Source organism: Canis lupus, chromosome 1, assembly GCF_048164855.1.
Source record: "Canis lupus baileyi chromosome 1, mCanLup2.hap1, whole genome shotgun sequence".
Classification (NCBI taxonomy): Eukaryota; Metazoa; Chordata; class Mammalia; order Carnivora; family Canidae; genus Canis; species Canis lupus.
Window position 1 is genome coordinate 90,511,034 of NC_132838.1, and position 26,563 is coordinate 90,537,596.

A 26,563-nucleotide genomic window follows, 5' to 3' on the forward strand; every position below is an offset into this window, starting at 1 on the left:
AACTTCTCTGAATTAATATACATTTGGGCAAACTAAAAACTGGAAAGAGGAGAGCGGTATTGAGTGGCAGGTCTGGTTTTGAACAAGTGTTTGCTTTTGCTAAATCCCAGCAGTGCATGAGCTGGCTTCTGTCAGTTTGGTACCCCAAAAGATGGGCTCATGGACCTGCTTAGTCACCAGAACTGAGCAATGCTTTGCATTTCCATGAATGGCCAACTGATAGGATTCCTGGTCTTTAAGCAAGAGAAAAATTCAAGCAAGACAAGACCTCCTGTGGCAGGTAGTTCTTATATGAAATTTATTTGAATGTCCAAAGGCAAATTTGTTTCTTTCTCTGTCCTTCAAAGTAAATAGGTACTTGTCACTTTGCTTTTTTTCTCTTTCATCTGGTAAGCTTCTATAGATGGAAGAAAGTTAGTGTTTCCTTTTGGTATTTTGAGAGTTTTATTTTTGTGCCTCCAATTGGCAGCCTCTCCTCTCTACGAGCAAGGGTCGAAGCGATGGCACTGGTAAGTAATCCTGGTTGTTCTAGATTTTTTTTTTAAATGCAGTTTATGCCTGAGTAAATTTATCTTTCTTTTCCCTACTTTATAGACTCCTATTTAATATCTTCTGAACCTTTTTATAAATAAAACTAAAAAGGAGGGAGAGCCTATTTGGAAACAAATAGAGTGAAGGGAAGGTCATTTTTAAGCATCTGCTTAGATCGCAATTCGGGAAGATCTTATACTTCGAAACCAAAGTATTGAACCATGGATCTGTTCAGGGTGAGGGTGACTGTCTTGCCTCTCAATCTCCCTTTTGAAAGCTCAAGTAAATTTGTGTGTCTGTGTGTGTGTGTCTGTGTGTGTGTATATATCTAAACATTATGTTGATAAAATCTGTAACTTTCATAAGCTTTTCAAAGCCACTGCTTTAAAATATCTTTTTGATGATAAACTTTTACCGTATTTAAGATCTGCTCTTTTGCTGTTTCAAAACAATTTTCAGTATTAACTCTTTAAAATGCTTCCTTTGCAGAATGAGATGCTTTTTGCAGTACACCCTTTTTTTGGTTTAATTTACTGTCAGCTCAAAGTTTTGGTCTCCATTCTGGGGAGCTTCTCCCATGAGTATTATGTTTAAAAGTGAGGGGTTTTAAGGTAAATGGACAAGACTTAACTTTGATTTGTTTTACATGTGGGAAAATGTATATTTAAGTGCAGTCTTTGTTGCTTCACTATATAGAACAAGTGACGTTCTTTACCACTGTTATATTGGTGCTTCTCCCTATGGTGTTTGTAGTAAAAATCAGTCCTTTTTAACATTGATAATAAAGTAAAGAGGGTCCTGGCCTGGTGGGTCTGGCAGAGGCTAATTGTCTTCTGGGAAAGCAGTTCAAGGAAGCACAGATCTTTTTAAATCTATGTGGTCACTGTGGTTTCAATCAAGGTGATAAGTACCTGTGATTTTTGTGTAGGTGCTGCTGTTTTGAGAACAAGCATCAATTACCATTAACCTGGGTAAAAAGGAATTGAATTCTACTGATATTTTTAGGAGTTTAAGAACTAAGCCTTGGGACGCCTTGGTGGCTCAGCAGCTCAGGTCGTGATCACGGGGTCCTGGGATTCAGTCCCACATTGGGCTCCCTGCAGGGAGCCTGCTTCTCCCTCTGCCTGTGTCTCTGCCTCTCTCTCTGTGTCTCTCATGAATAAATACATAAAAATCTTAAAAAAAAAAACCAAACACTAAGCCTTAAGTTAATAGCGAAATAAGAGAGGTGACATTTTTAAGAAATGGAATCTCTAATGTTTGAAAATTTATTTTTTGTGACAAAAACAGCTAAAGGGTTAAGGAAGTTTTTTTTTGTTTTTTTTTTTTAAGGAGATATTTCATGATTTGACCACGAATTATATTTTTGGCCTTAATGATCTGACTTGGCCACAAAATTACATAGGTATTTCAACAGCCATTTGTTAAACACCCAGTGCTGAGCCCCAGACAGGCTACCCTGGCATAAGGACTGAAGCACTGGTGGTAGACAAACCCCAGGGGCTGACAGTTCAGGGCTTGGCAGTCAACTAATAATGTCATTGTTTGACACTTTGTTTTTTGTGTTTTTCTACATTTGCTGAGGACACCTGTTTTAACAGTCATACACACCTTTGGAAAATATGAATGTCACCCCAAGAAATATTTTTTAAATTTAAAAGGAAAGTGTAGGGGTCCCTGGGTGGCTCAGGCAGTTAGGCATCTGCCTTCAGCTCAGGTTGTGATCCCGGGGTCCTGGGATCGAGTCCTGCATCTGGCTCCCTGCTCTGTGGGGAGTCTGCTTCTCCCTTTCCCTCTGGCCCTTACTCTGCTTGTGCTCTCTGGCGTTCTCTCTCTTTCTTTCTTTCAAATAAATAAATAAAAACCTAAAAAAAATTAAATTGTAGTAAAGCATAGTTATATGCTTTATACATTATAGTTATACATTATAACTATAGTTATAGTTCTCCATCAGAGAATAAGCAGTTTTGGTTAGCTGAACTTTCCAAATGGCTCAGGATTTGTTCCTGTAATCGTGTCTTCTCCATCCTTCTCTCGAACCATTTGAGAACCATTTTGAACCATTGAACCATTTTGGTTTGAAAACTTTCTGAAATTGATTACATATTTACATACTTTCTTAAGCAATCTATTAAACATAGTTTAAGCTTTTCTTAGTAAATTAGGCCTTTCATTGTCAATCATAATTATTATGTTGTGCTATAGTAATAACAACATCCCTAGGAATTGTACAGTTTGCAGGGGGTTTCACCCTTTTCAAGCATTATTTTTTTTTTCAAGCATTATTTTTTTTAAGATTTTATTTATTTGAGAGAGAGAGACAGTTAGCAAAAGAGAACATAAGCAGGGTGGAGAGGGAGAAACAGGCTCCCCACTAAGCAGGGAGCCTGATTTGGGGCTCAATCCCAGGACTTTGGGATCATGACCTGAGCTGAAGGCAGATACTCAACCAACTGAGCCACCCAGGTGCTCCTAGCATTTTATTTTATTTTATTTTATTTTATTTTATTTTATTTTATTTTATTTATTTTACTTTTGCTTTTATTTTAGAAAGAGAAGGAGCAGGATGTGAGCAGGATGGGGAGAAGGGCCAAGAGAGAGGAAGAGAATCTTAAGCAGGCTCCATGCCCAGCACAGAGCCCAATGCAGGACTCTATCTCATGACCCTGAGATCATGACCTGAGCCAAAATCTGGACTTGATGCTCAACCAACTGAGCCACCCAGGCACCCAAGCACCCTTTGAACATCTCTTCCCTTGCTCTAGTAATTTGCCTTTGAGTTACATGACTTTCTGAAGCAATCCCCCAAACTTGTAATCTGACTGGGCTGTGGGGGAAGGAGTGCCAAACAGCCAAATTTAATAGAATCACATGTGAAAGGGGAGTAAATTGGCCTTGGGTTTAAGGTTTCAGCATAAGCAAAGTTCATGGATTTATTTGTGATCATTTATCTGTGTATATGATTATTTTCTATTCTCATTAGTGCTCTAAGCAGGACACCTAACTTCTGGGTAGTTATGTCATTATCACATAAGAATGTTTTATTATTTCTCAAGTATGGGAGCTTAAATTGAAGAGGACTGTCACTTTTATACCTCTGTGTTTTTCTCTGTATTTTCATGAAACTTAATCCATTGTAACTATTGATCCTTGGCACCGATCGTATCTTAAAGTAGTAAAAACTACAGAAAACAAGTGCAGTTTTTATTATACATACTCTTGCTCCATTCAGTGTGTATTTAATCCCCACACTGTTTTTGTTTTTTGTTTTTGTGGGTTTTTTTTTTTTTAATCATTCCAGTTGGCTTTAAGGGAATGGTCTTGAAAAGAAAGCTCTTATTACGGTTGTATGAATCCCTGGTATCAACTAAGGACTAGTACTGAAAGGTAACTGTAGGAGCAAAAGCTCTCGCTGTAATCCCATGAAGTGTTCCACGCTATTTTTTCCTTGTTGACTCAGAACAAATACTAAAGAAGGAGCTGAATGACCTTCGTTTTTCTTCTGGCCCACACTTACTACAGCAGAGACATGAAATACCAGCCTTGATCCAGGACCTTCCATGGGTAGCCTGGGGAAAGTGTTTTTTACAGAGCTGTTGTTCAAGTCCAAGGAAATGAGGTCAAAATGAAAGGATCTGGTTGATCTAATACGTTTCAATCTTCTGCTTTCACATGCTTTTTTTCTGGATACTCTTTCTAGAAGCTGGGTTAACTACATAGTAGTAAAGTTGTTTCTTTTCTCTTTTGTTATTTTTATTTATTTTTTAGCAGGGGGAGGGGCAAAGGGAGAAGGAGAGCAAGAATCACAAGCAGGCTCCACACCCAGTGCGGAGCCCGATACGGGGCTCAATCCTACAACCCTGAGATCATGACCTGAGCTGAAATCATGAGTCGGATGCTTCACCAACTGAGCCACCCAGGCACCCCTCTTTTCTGTTTCTTTAGTAGGATCATCTCAGTATTTCTTTAAAAATACTCTGCATAGATAGTATTTAATATTTGCCTTCTCTGGGTCGTAAAATCAGAACACAGACACAAGAACCGAAACATACCAATTCCTTTTCTTATGCAATTTATTCATTCACTCAAAGAATAATTTTTGATTAATTAAAATAATTTTGAACGTTGGCTGTCCTAGGCTCTGAGTGTGAGACACTTAGAAAACTAGGACGATCATTGCACTTGCCAAGCTCAGGCAAGGCTCGGGGGCTCAGCTTGCCAGTCAGGCTTGGGGGGTGGTCGGTGAGAAGAGCAGCACCAGCCAGCCAGTCAGTGCCCTGACTCCGGGGCCAGGCGCTAACTGGAGCTCACTCCTGTGAACCCAGCCTCCTTATCTGTCACAGAGAGAACATGTCTTACGAAGCTCTTTTGCAGCTTGGCTACAATAACGCTTGTGAAAACATCGTAAAATGGTCCAGTGAGGATGAGTGTGTTGCCAGGTTTGGTTTAAAGTAGAAGGTGAGAGACTTTTTGTCCTGAAACCGTGTAGATAATCCAGCTCTGAGGTTCTGAGTTGAGGGGAAACAATGCACAGCAATGTGGGATGTAGTCTCCAGGAGAATGGTGGAGGTTGTGCTATTCAGAGCCACCCATTCTAGAACATCCTATCATTGGCATTATGCTCAGTGGTGAGGACGGTGAGACGTGCATAGCTCTGTTTGACATTATGTGGTACCGCAGCCTTTCTCAGACCATAGTATATTTCTACTCTATCCATTCGTAAGACCGCAGAGAGCCCCGTGGCCCTGGGATATGTATAAGATGCCTGTTTTATGTCTAAGTTCTGACATTTTTACAACAGTCTCTCAGTGTTTCTCTGTATTAGTATCCCCCCCCTCCCTTTTTTCTGTTAGTTCTTAAAGACGTGGACATGATATGTCCTGGTTTGCCTGGGACCATCCTAGCTGACGCCTGTTATTCCGACATCCCATCTACTTAACATTTTAGCACTCTCCAAAGTGTCCCAATTTGGATCAGAAGTCATATGGTTCACCTTGGTTCAAGACATTTCCAAAAACATGACATTTGGAGCCAGCAGATTAGTGGAATTGTAAAAATCTATGATAACTGACGTAGAGAGTGGGTTTGGTCCTGTAACATCCTGGAATGCAACTTACAGATTAAAGTCCAGAGTGTCTGATGATCAGCGCACGTGGCAGGCCATTTCCAAATGAGCTGTGCAGACTAGAACATGTATTTGCACACCCTGGCTCACTCAGAATGGTAGCTTTGACACCCGGACGGTTTCCATCCTAACTCGGCTTGTTGGAGCTTGAAGGCTCAACATTCCTTCTTAAAGGCCTACCAAGGTTTCACGCAGTATGAATATTTGCATTGAGATGGTATCCGTCTTGGGTTTTTTGCATGTTTATGTCTTTAAGTCAGCTCTACGCCCAGCGTGGGGCTTGAACTCAAGACCCTGAGATCAAAAGTTGAATGTTCTATGGACTGAGCCAGCCAGGTGCCTCCGTATCCATCTCGGTTTTGACCATTGTTCACCGTTACAACCCGCCAAGTGGGGTGAAACAGGTCTCACACCTGCAGCTCTCATAGAGTAACCCTGGGTGAGCGGGGGGCAAGGAGGTGGCCTCTCACAGGGACCGGCCTACGAGGCCGCATCTCCACCACCACCTCCTCCTCCTCCTCCCTTAAATTAGAAGGTGAGACAGAAAGAGGCAGAAGCTTAAGGAGAAAATCGTGCTGTGTCCCCTTGCAATCCCTAGTATGACAATGAAATTGCCCCTTCCCACCAGCCTTAATGCAGAATTTGTAAAAAGGTCAAGAGCTGCTCACTGTACTATTTTAGTATCTGCAGTCCCAGTATTTTCATAGCAGAGCAGTTGGCAAAAAGTTCAGTGCAACTTATGAGTTGGTGAAAAGCAAATGTGTGATTGCCTTTCTCTGTCGACAGCTGTTCTGGAATCTGGGGTTGGCCTCTGTGCTCATGAGCCCTAAAGAAATATATATGAATTAAGTCTTGCAAAGAGAAAGCAGAAGGTCAGAAAATAAAGAAGAATCGATGGAATGGGTCCGTTTTATGCTCTCCCCAGAAAGCAGACTTTCTAGAATTGCAAACGTGGTGTAAAGATCTCTGATAAACCAGTGCTTCTGCTTTAGGGTGGGCAGTTGTGGGAATGCAGATTCTGGTGTCTTCCTGCTAGGCTGGGGCCCTCCCGCTGCTTCTGACAGCTCCGAGGGGTGTTTCGGCTGGCTCTGACTCTGGATGTCACTGTTGTGCTGCAGGCAAGTTAGAGTGACCCAGGCAGGACCCTGTAATGTCAAGAGCTGCACTGCTTTGCTGAGGCTCGAACGAGAAGAACTGTCCGGTTAGGGCTTAACTTCTCAGTCTCTCCCAGAACCTTCCAGTGTCCTGTACAAAGAGGCCCAGTGTTCCTGCCAATGAAGAGAATAAAGAAATAACACACACACACACAAAAAAAAGAAATAACACATTTCACGGACTTGGGATTCCAGGACCTGGCTTCTTTTATAGCAGTTAAGCGCTAGGAGGAAAGGAGTGTGGGGGGTGCAGAAGGGTATGAAAATAAATAGGAGATTAGGAGAAATTCAGAGAGGAAAGATCCATTTCCTGCTGCTTTCCATCATAGGAAAAAGCTGTTAGGTGCCTTCCTCTCTTCACCTGGAAGGACACAAGACCACCACTAAGAGTTTCTGTGACTGTATTCTGGCTCCTAACCTCTGTTATTTCATGAAGTAGTCTCATCTGCATAAGCAGGATTTGAACTTAGGTGGTTTTTAGAGTGCATGTTAAACCATGGCAGCCAAGAGTTTTATAATCATATGGCATTACATATAATATATTCATATGTCTTTTCTTGAAGTATGTGGTTTTATTTCTGTAAGGGCACCTCCAAAATATGTGTGTGTTAATATATGTACATTTCGTATTTTCCCCTTGGCTCTCTTTAAAAAAAAACTTGTTTCATAGCTTCAAAAAAATTCTTACAGAATTCATAGTTGGCTGTAATAATTTCTACTTGCATGATACTCATCTAAGGAACCTGACCTCATAGTGGCAGCAATAGCGAGAACTTTCTTCTGTGGTTTACCAGCATTTTTCCTAACCATCTGCTTATTTGGGGGTGTATGTATGTGCATGAGATACTTCTATGAAAGAATAAAGTTCTTTCAAATAAAGTTCTATTCCAGAAAGTACCAAGGGTCCAAATGTATGTACTTAACTGTGTTCTTTTGACACAATGACCTCTTCAGTCTCAGGACAGAGTATAGATTTTTTTTTTAAGATCTTATTTATTTATTTATTTATGAGAGACACAGAGAAAGAGGCAGAGACACAGGCAGAGGGAGAAGCAGGCTCCCTGTAAGGAGCCCGATGGGGGACTCAGTCCCCGGACCCGGGATCATGCCCTGAGCTGAAAGCAGACGCTCAACTGCTGAGCCACCCAGGCATCCTAGAATTTATTCCCATCTGTGTTCTGACCAATTGGTTACATGCCAAGCTCCATATAATATAGTAGGTAATGAATGAGCCACTGTAAGTCATTGTAAGATTTATCATTCTTAGGGATCCCTGAGTGGCGCAGCGGTTTGGCGCCTGCCTTTGGCCCAGGGCGCAATCCTGGAGACCCGGGGTCGAGTCCCACGTCGGGCTCCCGGTGCATGGAGCCTGCTTCTCCCTCTGCCTGTGTCTCTGCCTCTCTCTCTCTCTCTCTCTCTCTCTCTCTCTGTGACTATCATAAATTAAAAAAAAAAATTAAAAAAAAAGATTTATCATTCTTAGACTTCTGGATGAGAGAATTAAACATTTTCTATAAATTTAACCCCAGAGACAACATTAATACTATAATACAGAAATTGAGTTGATAAAATATAAATTACACTGAGCCAAGGCTGAAGAATAAACAGAGAATCCCATGTTGAACAATGAAAATTGCCATACTAAATTCAAACTTCATAAGAACATATTTATGCAAAGAGATTTTGAATGCATTGTTTTGGTGGTGTGTTTACTGTGTTAAAAGCAATAAAGATAGACATGGATTATAGTTTTATTGGCCCCCACCCATGCGGTTTTGGTAAGAGTTTCACCTTTCTTCAGGGTGACCTGGTATTACATCCGTCAGAATGCACAGGCTCTGTCTTTTCATGTCATAAATCCATTTCTTGGAATTGATCCATAGTGAATTATTGGGCAGGTACACAAAGCTGAATGTAAGAGTATAGTTCTCAGTGTATTTGTAATATGAGAAAATTGGAAATAATCTAAATATTCAGTAACAAAAGAAGGTCAAATAAAACATGTCCCAAGTATGAAAGGAACATTTTACAGCTCTTAATAAGGAGAATACAGGTATTGTCTTCAAAAGATTATTCTTACAGGGGCACCCGGGGGGCTCAGTGGGAAGCATCTGCCTTCAGTTCAGGTCATGATCCTGAGACCCTGGGATCAAGTCCTGCATCCGGCTCCCTGCTCAGCAGGGAATCTGCTTCTCCCTCTGCCCCTCCCTCTGCTTATGCTCTATCTCTCTAAAATAAGTAAATAAAATCTTTTTTTTTAATGGCTCTTATAAATGTTAAAAGAATTAACAGTAACGGTGCTGAGACAATTAGTTATTCAGATGGAAAGAAATTAAACTGGACTCCTGTCTCATACACATATAAAAATTAATTTGAGGTGAAGCATAGAAAAGACTAAAACCATAATGCTTCTAGAACAAAACAGAAAATAATGTCTCCACATCTGAAGGGGAAGCAAGATTTCTTAACAGAAGACCAACCATAAGTACTAACTATAGAAGAAGAAAACTGATGTGTTGCATTTCATGAGATTTAAAACTTCTGTTCTTTAAAAGAGCGACATCAGGAAAACAAATGGAACAGCGACAGTCTGCCGTGGAAGTACGTGTGATACTTTAACTCTTACAAATCTGACAAAGGACTCTTGCCCAAAATATATAAAGAATTACTATAATTCAAACAAAAGGACTAATAACTCAGAAATGAACAAAAGGTCTGCACAGAATCGTTGCAGAAGAGAGTCTATGATGACCTCTAAGCACGGGGTGCTCAGTAGCAGTGGTCATTAGGGAAACAGAGGCATGTCAGACCGTCAACAGTGATGGCCAACAGCCGCAGATGGTGTCTAGTGTTGCTGACGAGGTACAACAGCTTGAACTTGTATACATCGCAATGCGCATAGAAAATGTTGCAGCCACTTTGGAAAGAAGTTGGGGTGTTTTCTTAGTTAAATATAGGGCAGCCCGGGTGGCTCAGTGATTTAGCGCCACCTTCAGCCCAGGGCGTGATCCTGGAGACCCTGGATCGAGTCTCATGTCGGGCTCCCTGCGTGGAGCCTGCTTCTCCCTCTGCCTGTGTCTCTGCCTCTCTCTCTGTGTCTCTAATGAATAAATACATAAAATTTTTTTAAAAAGTTAAATATATGTTCTCCATGATCCAACAGTTCTAAGTGTATAAACACATGTTCGGGGCAGCCCGGGTGGCTCAGTGGTTTAGTGCCGCCTTCAGCCCAGGCCATGATCCTGGAGACCTGGGATCGAGTCTCATGTTGGGCTCCCTGCATGGAGCCTGCTTCTGTCCATGCCTGTGTCTCTGCCTCTCTCTCTCTATGTATCTGTCATGAATAAATAAATAAAGTCTTTAAAAAACCAAAAAAAAACAAAAACAAAAATAAAAATAAACAACACATGTTCACAAGAAGATTTGTGGGAGAGTATTTGTAGCAGCTTTATTCGTAATTGTCCCACACCAGAAACATCAATAGGCGAATGGATAAAAAGACTCTAATATATTAATAAAAAATACTACTACTCCACGGGGGCACCTGGGTGGCTCAGCTGGTTAAGTGTCTGCCTTTGGCTCAGGTCATGATCTTAGGGTCCTGGGATTGAGCCCTACATCGGGCTCCCTGCTCAGTGGTAAGTCTGCTTCTCCGTCTCCTTCTCTGATGCCTCTTGCTCTCACTCTTTCTCAAATAAATAAATAAGTCTTTTTAAAAACATAAAAAATACTACTCAACAATAAATAGAAGAAACTAAAGAAAAATAAAGTAACGTGTTTGGGAAAGAATATGTATACGTGTGTGTACAAGCACAGGGGAGAATTAGGACACTACCCACCAAAATGTTGATGGCAGTGAGTAGAATTATAGCTTATCTTTCACGTTCTCTCTTAGACTTTCCTTTATTGTTGAAAATGTACCACTATTGCCTTGAAAGAGGAAAGATCCCTCCGTTTGGAAGGGAGTAGGGCAAAAGCAGCATCTCTGAGAGCTGAGTTGGGAAAGAATCCAGAGCCCTGCTCTCCCAGTACCTCCTCACCATTGCCTGGTGGTCATACTCTGTGGTCATCACTGTGGCTGGAGGAGCTTCCAGACATGGTGGGGCTGGGGAGGCAAGACCTGTGTCCTGCTGACCCATCCCCAACGTCCCGTGTGGTCTGACTTTATTTGGCAACATAGGCCCAGGGGAGCCTAGGATTGCCGCAGCCGAATTACAGAAACCCAGAATGTTTGCCAGACCTGGAGTTGTTATTACAGAGCTGTCCTAGCCTCGCCATCAAGAACTGGAGGCCCAGAGCATTTGAGTAACTCTGCCAGAGTCCTGGAGGTCGTTTGAGGCCGAGTGGAAATTAAAACATGGTTTCCAGGCTCTTGGGCTTGGGCTCTACTGTTGTAGATGAGCACCCCCCCCCACCCCACCCCCCCACCCACGTCCTCACAAGCAGCATTTAAAGCCAGGGGAAAAGAATTTCCAGGTAAGGGAATGGATTTTCTTTCACATCTTAGAACATTACACTGTGAGGCCTTCTGTCCAGGTTTGTGTCCAGGGAAAAAGGCTGAAATTCAGAGATACTTGACTTTCCTTGGGTCCTGGCCTTTTTTTGGGGTATCGACTAAAGGCAGTAAAAGCTCTCCCTTGAAAGGTATGTGTTTGCTAAAAATCACCAACTTTGCATTTAATTTGGGGAGTTTCAGAAACCCTCTGAAGCCTGTCCTTGTGTGGTCAGTGTTCTTGGTCTTGCATTCCACAAGTTTTCAAGTAGTCTCCTTGCATTTGAACATTAAGGGAACAACGAACCAGTGTTCATACCGTTGCGGTAAATATGTTTCTTGACACAACACAAGTTTGGAAAAGAAAGGACAGCAATTCAGAATGTCATCAACACACCTCATCACATTAAGACAGTGTTTTCCGTGTTTCCTGTTGCTGTTAGATGATCTTTCCAATAAAAGAAAGATTTCAGTTTTTAATTTATTTAATCTTATTTTTTTAAGATTTTACTTATTTATTCATGAGAGACACAGAGAGGCAGAGACACAGGCAGAGGGAGAAGCAGGCTCCCTGTGGGGAGCCCGATGCAGGACTCGCTCCCAGGACCCCAGGATCATGACCTGAGCCAAAGGCAGATGCTCAAGCACTGAGCCACCCAGGCGTCCCATAAATTTCATGATATTTTTATTATTATTATTTTTTAATTTCATGATATTTTAAAAACCCTGCCACACTGGCACAACTGCTTTTGTTTTGGCAGTGTGCTCAGACTCCACTCTGCTCCTACCCACACGAATAATTCATGATTGCACGGTAGAGTGTCTTCAGCATGTTCCTTCAACCGACCCATTCTTTGGAAGACCATTGCTCCATAAAAGGAAGACACAAGCCAAGGCCCCCACCACGATGAGGCTGGTGTTTCTCTGTGCTTCTCACCAAAAACTAGGTGTTTGGATAACAGGAGGTCATTTCCACTTAAAAGATGGAAGAGGTTTGAAAATGGCCCAATACCATGGTTTTGGAATCTCTGCCAGACTTGTTAACACCCCAACCACAGGCCCACCTGAAGTTTCTGATCTGGAAGCCCGGGGTGGAGCCCCAGAACCTGCCTTCCTGATAAATCCCCAGGTGACAAACTGGTCCAGGGCCACCCTTCGAGGAACAGTGACATGAGGATTAAGAGTCCTATAAAGTACCATGTTCTCCATTCTTCTGTGATAACGAACTTCAACACCATGCCAGACTCAGGGAACCAGAATCTCCAGGGAGAGTCACCGGATGCTGTACTCGCAGATTTGGGGAAACACTGTTGCTATCGGACCAGCGGTGCAGAGCCCCATGGAACAGTAGACGTGGCTGACACCTCCAGGCCACGGCCTCCTCATCCACTGTATGCTTCGAGCCAATGACTCCGTCAGTTTTTACAAATGTACCTTCCTGGCTTCATCCTCAATTGTTTTTTTAAGATATTATTTATTTATTCATGAGAGACAGGCAGAGACACAGGCAGAGGGAGAAGGAGGCTCCCTGTGGGGAGCCCGATGCGGAACTCGATCCCAGGACCCCAGGATCACGCCCTGAGCCAAAGCCAGATGCTCAAACGCCAAGCCACCCAGGCATCGCTTCATCCTCAATTTCTAAGTGGATTTTGGGCCATCCTTACAAACGTTTTTATTCCAGGTACCAAGTATATTGTGCAAGAGTGATACCAGGATGCCTGCCTTCTGAGAATTTCCTGAGTTTTTAATGGGCTCCCTTTCTTTAAGCATGGTCACAGTTTGTGTGTATGTGAGAGAGAGAGAGAGAGAGAGAGAAAGAGAGAGAGAGAGAGAGATATCAAAAGTAGGGAGAGGGAAGGAAGGAAAGAAATGTGCATTTCTGTTGGGTCCCCTGGTGATGGTGATGCAGCTGGTCCAGGGACCACATATTGAGAACTTCTGGAACCAGTGACTCTCAAATGTAGCACATTGGAATCTCCCTGGGGAGCTTCCTGATGCCAGGGTCCCACCTGGCAAGCTAGTTCCACCAGCTTCACTGGTCTGTGCTGGGGCCTGGACAGTAACTCCCCTCATCTGTCAAGGTCATGAACTACTGCTCTGGCTCTCTCAGGATATAAGATAAGCCCATTAGGAGACGTGTAAAGCCTGTTAGGGAAAGTAGGGCTAACCCAGGAGGAGTCACACTTCAGGTGTGTGCGAATCACCTGGGCGTCTTGTCAGGCTGTAGGTTCTGAATCAGCAGGTCTGTCCTGGGGTCCATGATTCTGCTTTTTTCCACAAGGCAACGAGTTAGGTAGATGCCGCTGCTATTGGGCATGCAGTGGGGGGTTTGGGGGATGTAGGGGGTGGGAGGAGGCACTACACTTGGAATAGCATGAAGCTTAGAAGCTGTTAACAAACACATGAAACTGCCTATCAACACATCATTTTTATATTCAAAAAATTATATTTTTGGGACACCTGGGTGGCTCAGTCGGATGACTCTTGATTTTGGTTCAGGTCATGATCTCAGGGTTGTGAAGCTCTACACTGGGTGTGGAGCCTGCTTAAGATTCTCTCTCTCCCTCTGCCCTCCACCCTTCTCCCTCTCTATTTTTATATAGAGAGAGCTCATGCGCATGCACTCTCTCTCTCCCTCTCTCTCTCTCTCTCTCTCTCTTTCTCTCTCTCTCTCTATATATATATATGTTTTTAAAATAGTGTAGAACAAATTAAAACAATGTCCTTGAGATGCTAGACATGTTAAATTTAGAAATAATAGATATTTTGCCGTGAATGAATGTTTACCTTCCCTTGATGGCTAGAAATTTTTGTTTTGGCTTCTCCCTATCCCCTTTCTGTAGTTCCACACAAATGTTTCTGAGTTAATTTTGCTTTGGTATGCTACACATATGCTCACAGACCTTTCTTTCCACCCCCCCCCCCCGCCCCCCAGATCTAGATCTCAGTGTTCCCGGTCTTTCTGAGAAGGATCTTTGGGATCCGGTCTTGTTTCTTCACCACCTCAGCCCCCGCCCACTAGGTGTTAACACCCAGGAGGCTAGATGTTCAGTAAAGCTCCAAGGCCCCCAGGTCAGGAGCAGATGGCATTTGGCTCTGTCCCACTGTTATATCACACCCTCTGGGAGCCAGCCTTCTGGGGACATGGCTTCAGCCTGTGTCTCTGGCTTGAGCCCAACCTTTTTGTTCTGGGTTAGGAGTGAAGCCTCCTCTCTGGGAGGTTCCATCCTCTGGTACTTTTCCAAGTGTAGTAGAGTTGAGACGTTGCTGTCAGAGCCTTTCAGAAGAAGGAATGGAGAGGTGGGACAAGAAAGAGGCAGGATCTCAGGGTGAGTCCCCAGCTGCAGAGTCGCCTTCCCCAGGCCTGTTGCATTGCCCAACTGAACATGGCTAAAGTGTTGAGTGATTGATGGTATTTGAATTGGCCCTCAGAGGATGTGTCTGTGGCCTCTGACCACTTGGAATTGGTGGGAATGACCCCAGGGGTCTTCCCTTCCTGTACTGACCAGGGGACAAGACTTTCCCTCCTGGGCGTGGCCTGTCATTGGTTAGGCTGTCCCTCTATTGCTGTTATCCCAAGCATGCCTCGGTGGAATGAGACGCTGGCAGGAACCCAGTGTTTGCAGTCATCTCCATGACAGATGCCAGCACCCCCAGCCTGCGCCCTGGCGTTTACGCACCTAACATGGGTCGACGAACATGGGCAGCACTTTTGCAGTCATGAAAGCAGTGTGCTTGTTCCAGCAGGAAAGCGTGAGACAAAAAAATAAAAAATAAAAAAATAATAAAAAAGGCAGAGAAGGTTTTGAGTCTTCTCTATTAAAAAGGGAAAAGCTTAAGTTAGATTGGTTTCAGTGAACGAAAGCGACAGTCAAGCTTTCTTGGAGCAGTATGCATGACGTATTAAGGGCAATTTGAATTTGAGGGTGGCTGGGGCACCACAGAAAGCAGGGTCTTCCTCTGTAAGTCTTTGGATTCAGTTTTTGGTTCCAGATTTTCCTGTAACCATTTTTAGAACCTTTAAAAAAAAAAAAAAAAAGATTGGGATGCCTGGGTGGCTTAGTGATTGAGCACCTGCCTTCAGCTCAGATGGTGATCCCGGGATCCTGGGATCGAGTCCCACATCGGGGTCCCCACAGGGAGCCTACTTTTCCCTCTGCCTAGGTCTCTGCCTCTCTCTGTGAGCCTTTTTTTTTTTTTTTCTTAAAAAAAAAAGATTTTATTTATTTATTTTAGGGAGAGTGTGAGCATGGAGGGTGGGTGAGGGAGGTGGACAGGGAAAGAATCTCAAGCACATTCCACAGCCCCATGCCAATCACAGAGCTCCACACAGGGATTGATCTCAGGACCCTGAGACCTCCACCCCAACTGAATCCAAAAGTCAGACACTCAGCTAACTGAGCTGCCCAGGACTCCCCTAATCAAAATACTTAAAAGTAAGATCATTGATTTTGTGTTACTTGTTGGTGTTAAAATGCTCAGTGACTTTGCACTCAGAATAAACCCCCATCTCCTTCCCATGTCCAGCAAAGCCCAGCAGACGTCCTGATTTAGCCTGTACTCCCCTCTCTGCTCTTTTGCTCTTTTTATTTTTTTAAAGATTTTATGTATTTATGCATGAGAAACAGAGCAAGAGAGAGAGGCAGAGACACAGGCAGAGGGAGAAGCAGGCTCCATGTAGGGAGCCTGATGTAGGACTCGATCCCAAGTCTCTAGGATCACAACCTGGGCTGAAGGGGGCACTAAACCACTGAGCCACCCGGGCTGCCCTATCTTCCGCTCTCTTATATAAACTCAGTTGCTCAAACACATAGAGTGGTTTTCCTGCGCCAGTGCCTTTGGACATGCTTCTATAGGAAAAAAGGATTTTAATTTTAAGGAAGATCACTTCATCAATTTTCACTTTTATGGATCTCTCCTCTCTAAACTTTTCTTCAAGCCCTAGCTAAGTCTTGAAGATCTTCAGCGTTATCCTTCTAAAAGTTATAGGGTTTTTGTTTGTTTTATATTCAAGGCTATGAGTCCTTTCTAATTGATTTTTGTATAAGGTGTGAAAGATTAAGGTCAAGGTTTGTTATATTGCCTATGCATGGCCATCTGCTGTAGCACGGCTCTTTGAAAAGATTTTCCTTCCCTTGTTGGGTGGTTCTATATGCCTCTGTGGAGACTTTATGGGAGCATCTATGTGTCGGGTTGTTTCTGGACTCCAGCCTTGTTCCCCACACGCCCCCAGTTCACACCTGCCTCGAGTCTGATGTCCCTCAGGTCTCACCTTCAGTGTCATTTCCCTAGAGATGCTCATAAGGACCACCCATTCCCAGACATCTCCATATTCTCATCAACCCTAAGAAGTTTGACCTTTGTTATTTTCACTCAACATCTATTTTTCTTCCTCCTTTGTGGCATTTAGCACAATGTGTTAATAATTGGCCGTTGTGTGTGAGTCATATGTGTGAAATTCCTGCCTCTAAGCCCAAGAGGGCAGAAACTGAGTCTCTCGTGTTTACCACTCAAGTTCTAACAGTGTGCCTGTTACATGCTGAGTGCCCAACCAATATGTTTTGAGTAAATAAATTGTAAAAAAAAGTCAACCCTTTGGGGAACATTGTGCAAATCACTGGGTATCATTTTCTTAAAATTAGTTGATGTTCCTGGCTCTTCAAGCCTTAGGACTTAGTTTTTTCTCATTTAACCCATCTTTTAAGGCAGTGGTTTTAAGAACCTTTGGCCTGTATCAGAGTCACCTCAGGGCTGGTTAAGATACAGAATCTTACTAGATTTCATGATTCAGTAGGTCTGGGATGGCCTGAGATCTTGGATTTCTAAGTTCCCAGAAGATCAGTGATAATGCTGCTGTCAGGGAACCACATTTTGAGAACCTCTGCTTGAAGGTTAAGAACCTGAGGATGTGTTATGATCCTTTTTTTTCCTTAGTGACAGTCCCAAGTACCCTTGAACTTGCCATTGAATAATAATCACAGAGAGTATCCTATAAGAACCCAATCCCAGAGGAATTAGAGGGAAAATGTCTGCTACAGCAGTAAATAAATGAGAACTTCACATTTTAAATAATTAAAATAGGAAATGAACAAAAGCCTTTCAGGCTACAATAAACTAATTCTCTTACAGCCATGGCTGTTACATTTGGGTTCTTTAATATTTGAATAGGCAAAAGCACTGACATTTTAGCTCGTAAGCTACTGGCAGTAGGGTTGCTTGCTAAGAGCAAGACTTCACTAACGAGGACCTACTTGTAAATGAGTTAGGTTTCTGCTGTGGTCTCTTCTCCCTCAACCCTTTAGAAATGAACCAGAGCAAATCAGGACGTACTATTTTGTGTGCCTCTACTGAATCATAAGAGTATTTTCCTCTGAGGTCAACAAAAAGCATAAAGGTGATAAGCTTTAAAAAAAAAAAAAACTTCAATAATTCTAATTTTCATTTATCTCCCCTTTCATTTTTTCCGCAGAGGAAAACAACTACTTTTCAGCCTAGGTTGGTATGTTCTGATAAACTCTCTTCACTGAGAATTTCCTGGAAAGAAAATTTACCAACAGCCTTTCCTTTAAGTGTTCAGGAAGCAGTGTGAGTTCCAGCAAACCTGCTGGTACAGCGCCAGTGCCAGGCTCTGAAAGTGTTTGCGGCTCTGAAGTGGCTTTAACCTGTTGGTTAGGAGCATTGTCCTTATGCATACTCTCAGAAAGATCCCGATGCACTTCCACAATCTAGAGTGGTCGTGGATGGCCCAGGAGGGTCTATGGGAGGGCTAGGCAAGGCTGTGCCCACTTAGGAACACAAGGAGGCAGATCTTAACATGGGAATGTTTTGCGATGCAACATCTTAGGTCTGTGCCCCCATTGGGGAAACAACAAAGTTTTCAATTCCTGAAACAGCACAGGCATTCTATCATTGAGAATGGAGTAGAGGTAGGAGAGGCAGTCTTCATACTTTAGACCACTTAGAATATGGCTGTTTTTCTAAGAGCCTAGTTTGAGTTTCATAAGGCAGGAAAAAGGAGCAAGGAATTGGCTTATAGTAGAGCTAATCTGTTACGCATACTGTGAGACCTCAATTATCTCTCAACCTAAAGCACAGATCTCTAGTTAGATGATTTGGAGGCATGTGGGGACGTGGGCATCTCCTTTGCTTGTAGGTCCATCCTCTGTGCCTGGCACATTGCGGGCTTCCTTGTTAAATGAATAAATGAGAGGCACTTGGGTGGCTCAGAGGTTGAGCATCTGCCTTTGGCTAGGGCGTGATCTCGGGGTCCCAGGATCGAGTCCTGCATCAGGTTTCCTGCATGGAGCCTGCTTCTCCCTCTGCCTGTTTCTCTGTCTCTCTCTCTCTCTGTCTGTCTCTCTCTCTGTGTCTCTCATGAATAAATAAATCTTTTTTAAAAAAACAAATAAATGAATAAATGAATTCATTTACTGTTGTTTCTCCCATATTTTCTCTTTAGTGTCTTCATTTTAACTCGTTTCTGTGATAGAAAAACTTCTTCTAGCCTCTTACATGTTACCCCAAGAAATAAGTTGTAAACATAACTGAGCAAACATGGCAAAAATAGTTTTTCTAATGGGCAAAACCCATCATTTTCCTATATTATAAATGAAACTAGTGTCCAGGATTCCAACTTAGATCGTGATGGATAATTAAGATCTCCTTTCCCCTCTACGCCACCCATACCAAGAAAATTATCTGCTGTATTTGAGAAAGGTAAATGGGTTTGGGTCATAATTAGGTAATTTGGTTGGAAAATAACCAAGAGCTGGTTAACATTACTGCCACCATAGTTTCTGTGGTAAGAGCCGGTGTTAGAAATCACCAGAAGATAATCTGATGATGAACTGTGGCCAAAGTTTGCACTCAAACATACTTTTAATTAAGTACGTTTAATTAAACTCTGGACAGAAATATCTGGGCAACAATAGATTGTGTATAATAAATTAGACAGGTTTTTGGATGAGTGTTTGAAAGACAGACTTATTTGAAGAAATAAATGAGCTTTGCACGTTTCATTAGGGTAAAGGTATTTGTGTGTGTGTGTGTGTGTGTGTGTGTGTGTGTGTTTCCACTCTGGCTTGTGTAGACTCTTCTCTTTAGGATTCAGGCCTTGGTCCTCTTTTTCTTAGGCAATTCACTTCATTTACAGCAAAGCCCCCCATGTAAGCAGACCGTGCTCTAGCCACAGCTCTACTTAGCACACACTTTCTTTTTCTTTTTCTCCTTTCTTTTCTTTTTTCTTTCTCTTTTTTCTTTTTAGATTTATGTGTTTATTTTAGAGAGAGAAAGTAGAAGGGGCAGAAGAAGTAAGAGAACCCTCAAGCAGATTCCCCTGCTGAGCACAGAGCCCAGTGCGAGGCTCGATCCCACGACCCGAGCCGAAATGAAGAGTTGAGTGCTTAACTGACTGAACCACCCAGGCGCCCTCCTCCCCTTTTTTTTAATATTTTTATTTAAGCAGTCTCTACACCCAATGTGAGGCTCAAACTCACAACCCTGAGATCAAGAGTCACATGCTTTAACGACAGAGCCATCTGGGTGCCTCATCATGTAGCTCTTGACTTTGCATGTCAAGATTTTGACTTTGTTCCTTCTGTCTAGAATGCCCTTCCCTCTTTCTCCCCCTGGAAAACACTCATTGATTCTTTGAGACTGAGGCCAAGTGGTCTCTAATAGTTACCTTTTTTTGGCCACTCGCAGCCTTTGGGGGCAAAGTAGTAGTTCCAAGCTGTGGAATAGTTAACTGTGTGTACACTGCTCTTCTAGGGCTTTCTCCTTTGATTCTGTGCCTGTCTGCTTCCAGCACTAGTGTGCGAACTTGTGGGGATGATACAGTGTTTAGTTTACGTCTCCAAGTAGAAAAAAAATGCGGCTGACATGAATCCTAGGAGTTATAGGTCTTTAAAACATGGTAAGATGATAAAAATATACAGAGTCAGAAATCAGCTCAGGTGGTCATGGTGGCCACATTGGCCCAAGGAGATAATGAGTGATTATTTTTTCAGATTCTGTCTTTTCCAGATTTTAGGTACAACTGTTGATGTTGTTATTTTTGTGAAGCAAAAGAAAGAAAAATTCCTATGACATGTTGCAAAAGACATCCCAGACCTTGCCCGTCAAAACAGTTGTTTCACCTTTCCCAGTTGTCCTTGGAGCAGCAGGGTTCGTATTCCAATTTCACTGCCCAGCTTCTATCCATTTTTGAAATTCCTATGATCCCACTGGGAGCCTCCCACCTATCCTCCAGGGTGGAGAATGTTGTTTGGTTGAAAAGGTACTTAATTTTTTGAAGGAACCAGATGACATCCAGAGCAAAGTCTAAGGAACGAGGTGGGTAGCCAGGCTGGCTGGTGTCCTGTGGAGTCTCCACACTCCAGAGTGTGGCAGGCATGTCCTGAGACATTTCCTGGGTGTCACAGGAGTCCCTCCTCAGACTCTTAAACACATAATCTCAGGGAATAAGATGGAAGATGCTCCCAAAACAATACTCCAGAACGTTCTGAAACAACTTTCTGTCTAAAAGGAATTTGAGCAAAGCATCCTTGCCATAAGCAGATACATCCCTCAGGTGACCTCCTTGAGGGGCTCCTCTTATTTATGGACGTAAATTCATACTTGTTAAAGCAGTAGTGCCCATGACCACCGGTGCTGGATGGTTTACCTCTGGACTCGGCGCTCTCGCTTACTAGTTCTCTGAGCCAGGTGTCTTCTAACCTCCCCAGGCCACGGTTTCCTTTTTGTAAAATGAGGAGAGCTAATTTTTATACTTCATGGGGTTGTTGTGAGGTTTGAATGAGGTGATAACTGTTAGGTGCTTTTCAAAGCGCCTTGAATGTCCCATCATTTCGCAAATTCTAAGATGCACATTTCTCACATTTTGAGCACTTCTAATATGAGGCTATGTCTTACAATAATTAGTGTTTGAGGAGCATTTTTCTGGCCATTTAATGAACATCTTTCTCAGTCGGCGATCCTTAAAATAATGGTGCACCATAGAGTAGATGCTGTTTCTATCTCAATAGCTGATAGTAGTAAGAGCTCGATAAATGCCAGCTGTCATCTGCATGGTCGTCCGCGGTGTCCCCGTCATCATTATCTGGACTCTACCCAAGGCAGTGACATTTGGGTGGTTGGCAGTGCCAGCCTAGATTATATATCAGATCTCAGTTTCATCTGTTTGTTTTCATAACTGCATCCTTTGAATAAGACTTAGCAAGCTGCTCTTCACATTTGTTCCATAGTAAGCTCGTGATGTAAAGTATTTATGGGGCAAATTCATGCAGTGTCTGTATTATTCTCTGCACTATACTAGGGAACTACTAAAATGTTCTCCAGATTAGTCTCTTGAAATAAACAGAGAAGACAAATTCTTTAGTTTCTGTATTGATGTATTTTCCCAAAGCCTTTCAAAGAAGTGCTTTTTCTTAGTGAGCAGAACTAAGCCACCATTGTACCACTGAAGATTTACTGTTTGCAGTCTTCTCTGGCGAAGAAAAGAAGCAGTTTATTGATCTGTAACAGAGAATGGATCATGGCCAAACCTTTTCTGGTTTATATAATGCCCTGACATAAGTATCTGCATATCATTAGGAAGACTAAGTCCTCATGGTTTAAGGCCACTTGTCAGGCATGAGCAATAACTGGGAAAAATCAATACACAGTATAAAGCCATTGTTTTTGTGCAGACGCCACCAGGATCCACGCCCAGCGACAGCCGTGTCATGTTATCATACCAGTGGCATGTTTGTAGTTCCTCATTTGGGGCTTCCTCCTCATTTGAAGGTTATTGTTCAGTTGGAGGGAGGGTGGGAGAGCCAGTTTGGATCTGGCATAAAAATCCTCTGCCAGGTGAAGGAGGTTCACCAACAGGAGAGGAACGTTGGACCGAAGTGTAATGAAGCTTGACTCCCAAGATTCTGGGCACATCTCCATCCGAATACCTTGACACCTACTTCACGCACCCATAACACACACAGCCTGTTTCTTCTTGCCTTCCGTTTGCCCTCAAGAGTTTAAGTGGAGGTATTTACAAGCCATTATGAAGCAAGAGCACGAGCACATAGGTCTAGAAGGGAGTCAGGAATCAAGGTTTTTGCTTAGGTCTTGTTTTTGTTGGCTTTTAAAAGTGTAATTAGTTGAAGAATTTCAGAAGCTGGGCTTCTCTTCTCTGCCCCCTCATCCCCCTGCTACCTCTCCTCCTCCTTCTGCCCTCCCAGTCCCTATATATATATATATATATTTTTAATTTAATCCCTAAAACCCACCATTTGATTGAGCGAGGTTTGCCTGCACAGGGGTGACTGCTTCCCAAACTCAGTGCCCTGGACCTGAGCCGGTGCCTGTTTCCGACAGAATGTCATGTGATTGCCACATGGAAAGAAGCAAGCCGTCCTGTCCTCCTGGTGTGCTGCCAGGCCAAAAATTGGGACCAGCAGGGAGCCCTGAGGCCTGATGTGGGAGGCCGAGAATCAGGTCCCTGCGGGTGGGCTTGGTGGTTGTCACCAGAGCTGGAGACGCCACCGAGCCAGGGAACAGTGTGTTAGCTGTGAGTTCCAGTGCAAACCCATTCGGGCAGCGAAGAAAAATTCACTGGCTCTACAGCAAGACATGCTCAGCCTGTGTGACCACAGGGATCAGCCATCTCTTCCTCTGATTGACTAGTATTTCTCACCTCTTACCATCTGCATGACTGTGGCCTGGTAGTTTCCCTTTCGTGTAGCATTTCGAAAATACTCTTTTCTTTCTCCTGTCCATTTTAAAGCAAATAAAACCCAAGACAAGAAGTCTCTAAATTTTTTTTAAGTTACTGTTACAAAAGTAATACAAAAGTAATAGAGGAGCTAAACTCATCCCTAATGGCATCATCACCCAGGAGCAACCATAACAAACAATTTGGTATACTTCTAATGGTTTTAAATCAATGTGTAAATAATGTAAATACATACCTTCACATTTTTAACAATATTGGGTTTATGACAGAATGCAATATTTATCACTGTCCTTTGAGTATTTTACATTTTTTTAAGGATTTTATTTATTTATTCATGAGAGACATAGAAAGGGAGACGGAGACACAGGCAGAGGGAGAAGCAGGCTCCATGCAGGGAGTCCGATGTGGGACTCGATCCCAGTACTCTGGGATCACACCCTGAGCCGAAGGCAGACGCTCAACCGCTGAGCCACCAGGCATCCTGAGTAGTTTACTACATTATTCAAAGCTCTTAAATGATTTCAGTGGCTGCATTAGAACCCATTGTATATGGATGTGTTGTTATGTTAGCATTCCTCCTGTTGTTGGCAGGTCGTTTGGGGATTCTGAACTGTTGCTTGAAATCTCAACGTGGAATTCATTAGATCAATTTCTTTGGGTTTCATGGGTCTAGAGTTAGGATCTGGGCATAGCAGAAATGGAATACTTCTATCTGCACCATTGTTTGCTTTCTTTGCCAGCATTTTCCAAAAGGCATTTCGAAAAATCAGGGTTGGAGCAGAGTTCGTTTCTTGTTCCCATTTCTTTTTTATTTTCAATTCCGTGATTGTAATACATCTTATGGCAGTGATCTCAGTTAACTTTTATTTTTTTTATTTTCTTAGAGAGGGGAGAAGGAGAGAGAATCTTAAAGAGGCTCCACGCCCAGCACAGGGCTCCATATAGGGCTTGATCCCACGACCCTAAGATTCATGACCTGAGCCGAAATCAAGAGCCGAATGGTTAACCGACTGAGCGACCCAGGTGTCCCTCGATTAACTTTTAAATAAAAGATCCGTATAAAGTAAGAAATACGGTGCCCAACATGAACCCTGTGTTTCCAAACCGTGTGCCATGCTATGTCACCTGAAGGTTATCTGCTTGGACAGTGGGAGACAGGGAAGACTTTTTTTAAGAGGAGAGTGACCAGATCAGATTTATATTTTGCAAGACTGAAATACCTCCAAGGGTTCCCATGAACTAATCCTTTAAAAATGTGAACGCTTGGTACAATAGCAACTACTCTGAAAGTGCAGTTAGTGAATGAAATTGTTAAGCCAACATTTGGAAACGATGGTTTGTGAGGGGCTATGGAGCCATAACCCACTAGGAGGCCATTGGTGTTTAAAGGCCACCTTCCTAAAAATGTCATGTTTTTTGAGAACCAATTTTGTCTCCCTTGAGAGTGTCGGGTCTGTAGACCTGCCCTGGGTGCCCGTCCCCAGGCACATCTATGGGTGTGCGATCCTCTCAGCACCGGGTGGCAGGGCTGGGCAGCCACCACCACCATTCATGGGCTGCCTCTTCCCCCCCACCTCAGATCCGCTCTCTCCATTGGCAGCCATCTTTATAAACACACGTCTAAGATTTAGTGTTGTACATACTTTTAAATGATCCGCTTTGATGGGGCTCTCTTTATTGTTTCAGGTTGAATGCGTTTGGGAACTTGATGCATAAAATTTGCATGACTCCTTACTTCTTTCTGGACCTGTCATTGGATTGCAGCCAGCATGGCACACATCACAAAGGTTAACGGCTGTGCCTCAGGTAACTCTGTGGTCTGTGGTGTGTGTGTGTGTGTGTGTGTGTGTGTGTGTAAAAGAGCAAGTGTATGCCTTTGCTCAACCTGATTTTTAATTTCTTTTTTGAATAATGGGTATACATGAGCGAGTTGCCTAGATAACTAGGCTTTCAAAGATTTTCTATCCATTGAAGCTGGGTTTGTGCTTTCTTCTTGTTTTTAAATCTCTTGGATAATTTGCTTTTATCTTTAGAGTCTTTATGTACAGGAATCAGTTAGGTAAATTATTACCCCAGTCAGTTCTATTGAAGTGTTGAAAGATAAATGTAAGATCCTGAATGCTGATCCAAGTGTAATGTGTACTCCTCTCTTCCTTCTTGATGAGAGATTGAGCAACGAGAGGGGAAATGAGTCCGGATGCTTCAAGCCAGTTCCTAGTATCCACTCCCGGGCAGCTTTTGTATCATGTTGCCACACAAAGAGAAAGAGGGGCTAGGGAAGAGCATAGTATTTGAAGTCACTTTCCCGGAGAAGAATATGCAACAAGCCATATCGTGAATCATAAAGACTTTGTTCTTAGTTCTACTCTGGTTACATGAGAGACCTGTGTAGTTTTCATATCTCCTCCAACATTGCTTATACAAGATTTGGGAGAAATTTATAGAACAAAAGCAGAGAAAAGCCTCTCAAGAGATGGTATATGGCGGGAGACCACCACCTGTCCAAAATAGCAGGCCAGGTGTACATTCCAGTCTTGGGTAACCTGTCAAAGAGCAGAATGTGTGAGAGCAGTGATTGTGTGTGTGGGAGCTCTTGTGTGGTGGCTGAACCCAGTCCTGGCTCTCCTGGTCTGAGCACATTCTGCCCTGAATGAGAGGCCCATCTGCAGCACTGACCATGAAATATGGGGCAGGACTATTTCTCCACCTGTAAAACGTCAGTAAATACATCTACCTGGAGGGTTAGGACCACATGAGGGCCAGAAATGGACTTACAAGTGCCCTGTAAGCTGGAAAGCTCTGGTAAAGACAGGAGCAGCAGGAGCCCTCTGAAGGGTGCATACCCAACCTGTCTGTGACTTTCTGTTGCAGCAATCCCAGCTGCAAGCATCCCCTCTGGTGAGAACACTGTAGCTTGCCCCAGACCAAACCCAACCATACTTGGTGGTGCATTCTGGGACAACTGATCTTTCTCTATTTATTCTTTCACTTGCCCTTTCTACTGCCCAGCTTCTCGGGACTTTTATAGATTGTGCTCAGGACAGCTGTCACTAAGAAAATATGAATGACAAAAGCTAACATTTAATGCACACTTACTGTGTACCATGGTGGCCTAGATGCCTTGCCTGCATTATCCTGCTTAATCCTTACGGTAATCCTAGGAGATTATATGGTTACCACCACCACCATCCCTAGGTGATGGCAGAGAAACTCAGTCACTTACCTAAATAAGTCAAGTCAGGATTATTCCTTGGTTCTCTAGTGAAGTATTTGATAAGGGAGGAAATTGAAGCATTGTGAACTTTCTTGAGTGTTGTGGGTGAGTTTCAGTCCTCTGTGATGGATGCTCTGCCATCCCACTCCTGCCCTCACTTGAATTCACACATTCAGAGAAAGGGGGGCCTGGAACTGTTGGGGCCCTCAGACCTTGACCCTCTGGCCTCTCTGGCACATTCCTGTCTTCAAGGGTTTAGATACCTACCTCATTTGCCCTCAGCTCCTTTTCAACTCCACTTGTCCTAGAGTGTCCCCTTTGTTCTTAAAGTCTG

The 26,563-nt window shown here is 43.1% G+C and overlaps 1 protein-coding gene across 7 annotated transcripts in view; it reads left to right on the forward strand.

Annotated features, from left to right (window-relative positions):
- Positions 1-26,563, forward strand: part of KANK1 (KN motif and ankyrin repeat domains 1) — a 207,907-nt gene that overhangs the window by 120,264 nt on the left and 61,080 nt on the right. For 5 of the 7 annotated variants that reach the window (XM_072839330.1, XM_072839357.1, XM_072839352.1 and 2 more), the window contains exon 3: positions 24,702-24,821. In XM_072839330.1, coding sequence (XP_072695431.1) covers positions 24,785-24,821 — 37 coding nt within the window. In that variant the 5' untranslated portion in view covers positions 24,702-24,784. Of the gene's footprint in view, positions 1-469; positions 510-24,701; positions 24,822-26,563 lie in introns of those variants that run through there. The other 2 variants (XM_072839346.1, XM_072839366.1) reach the window with 2 other exon arrangements.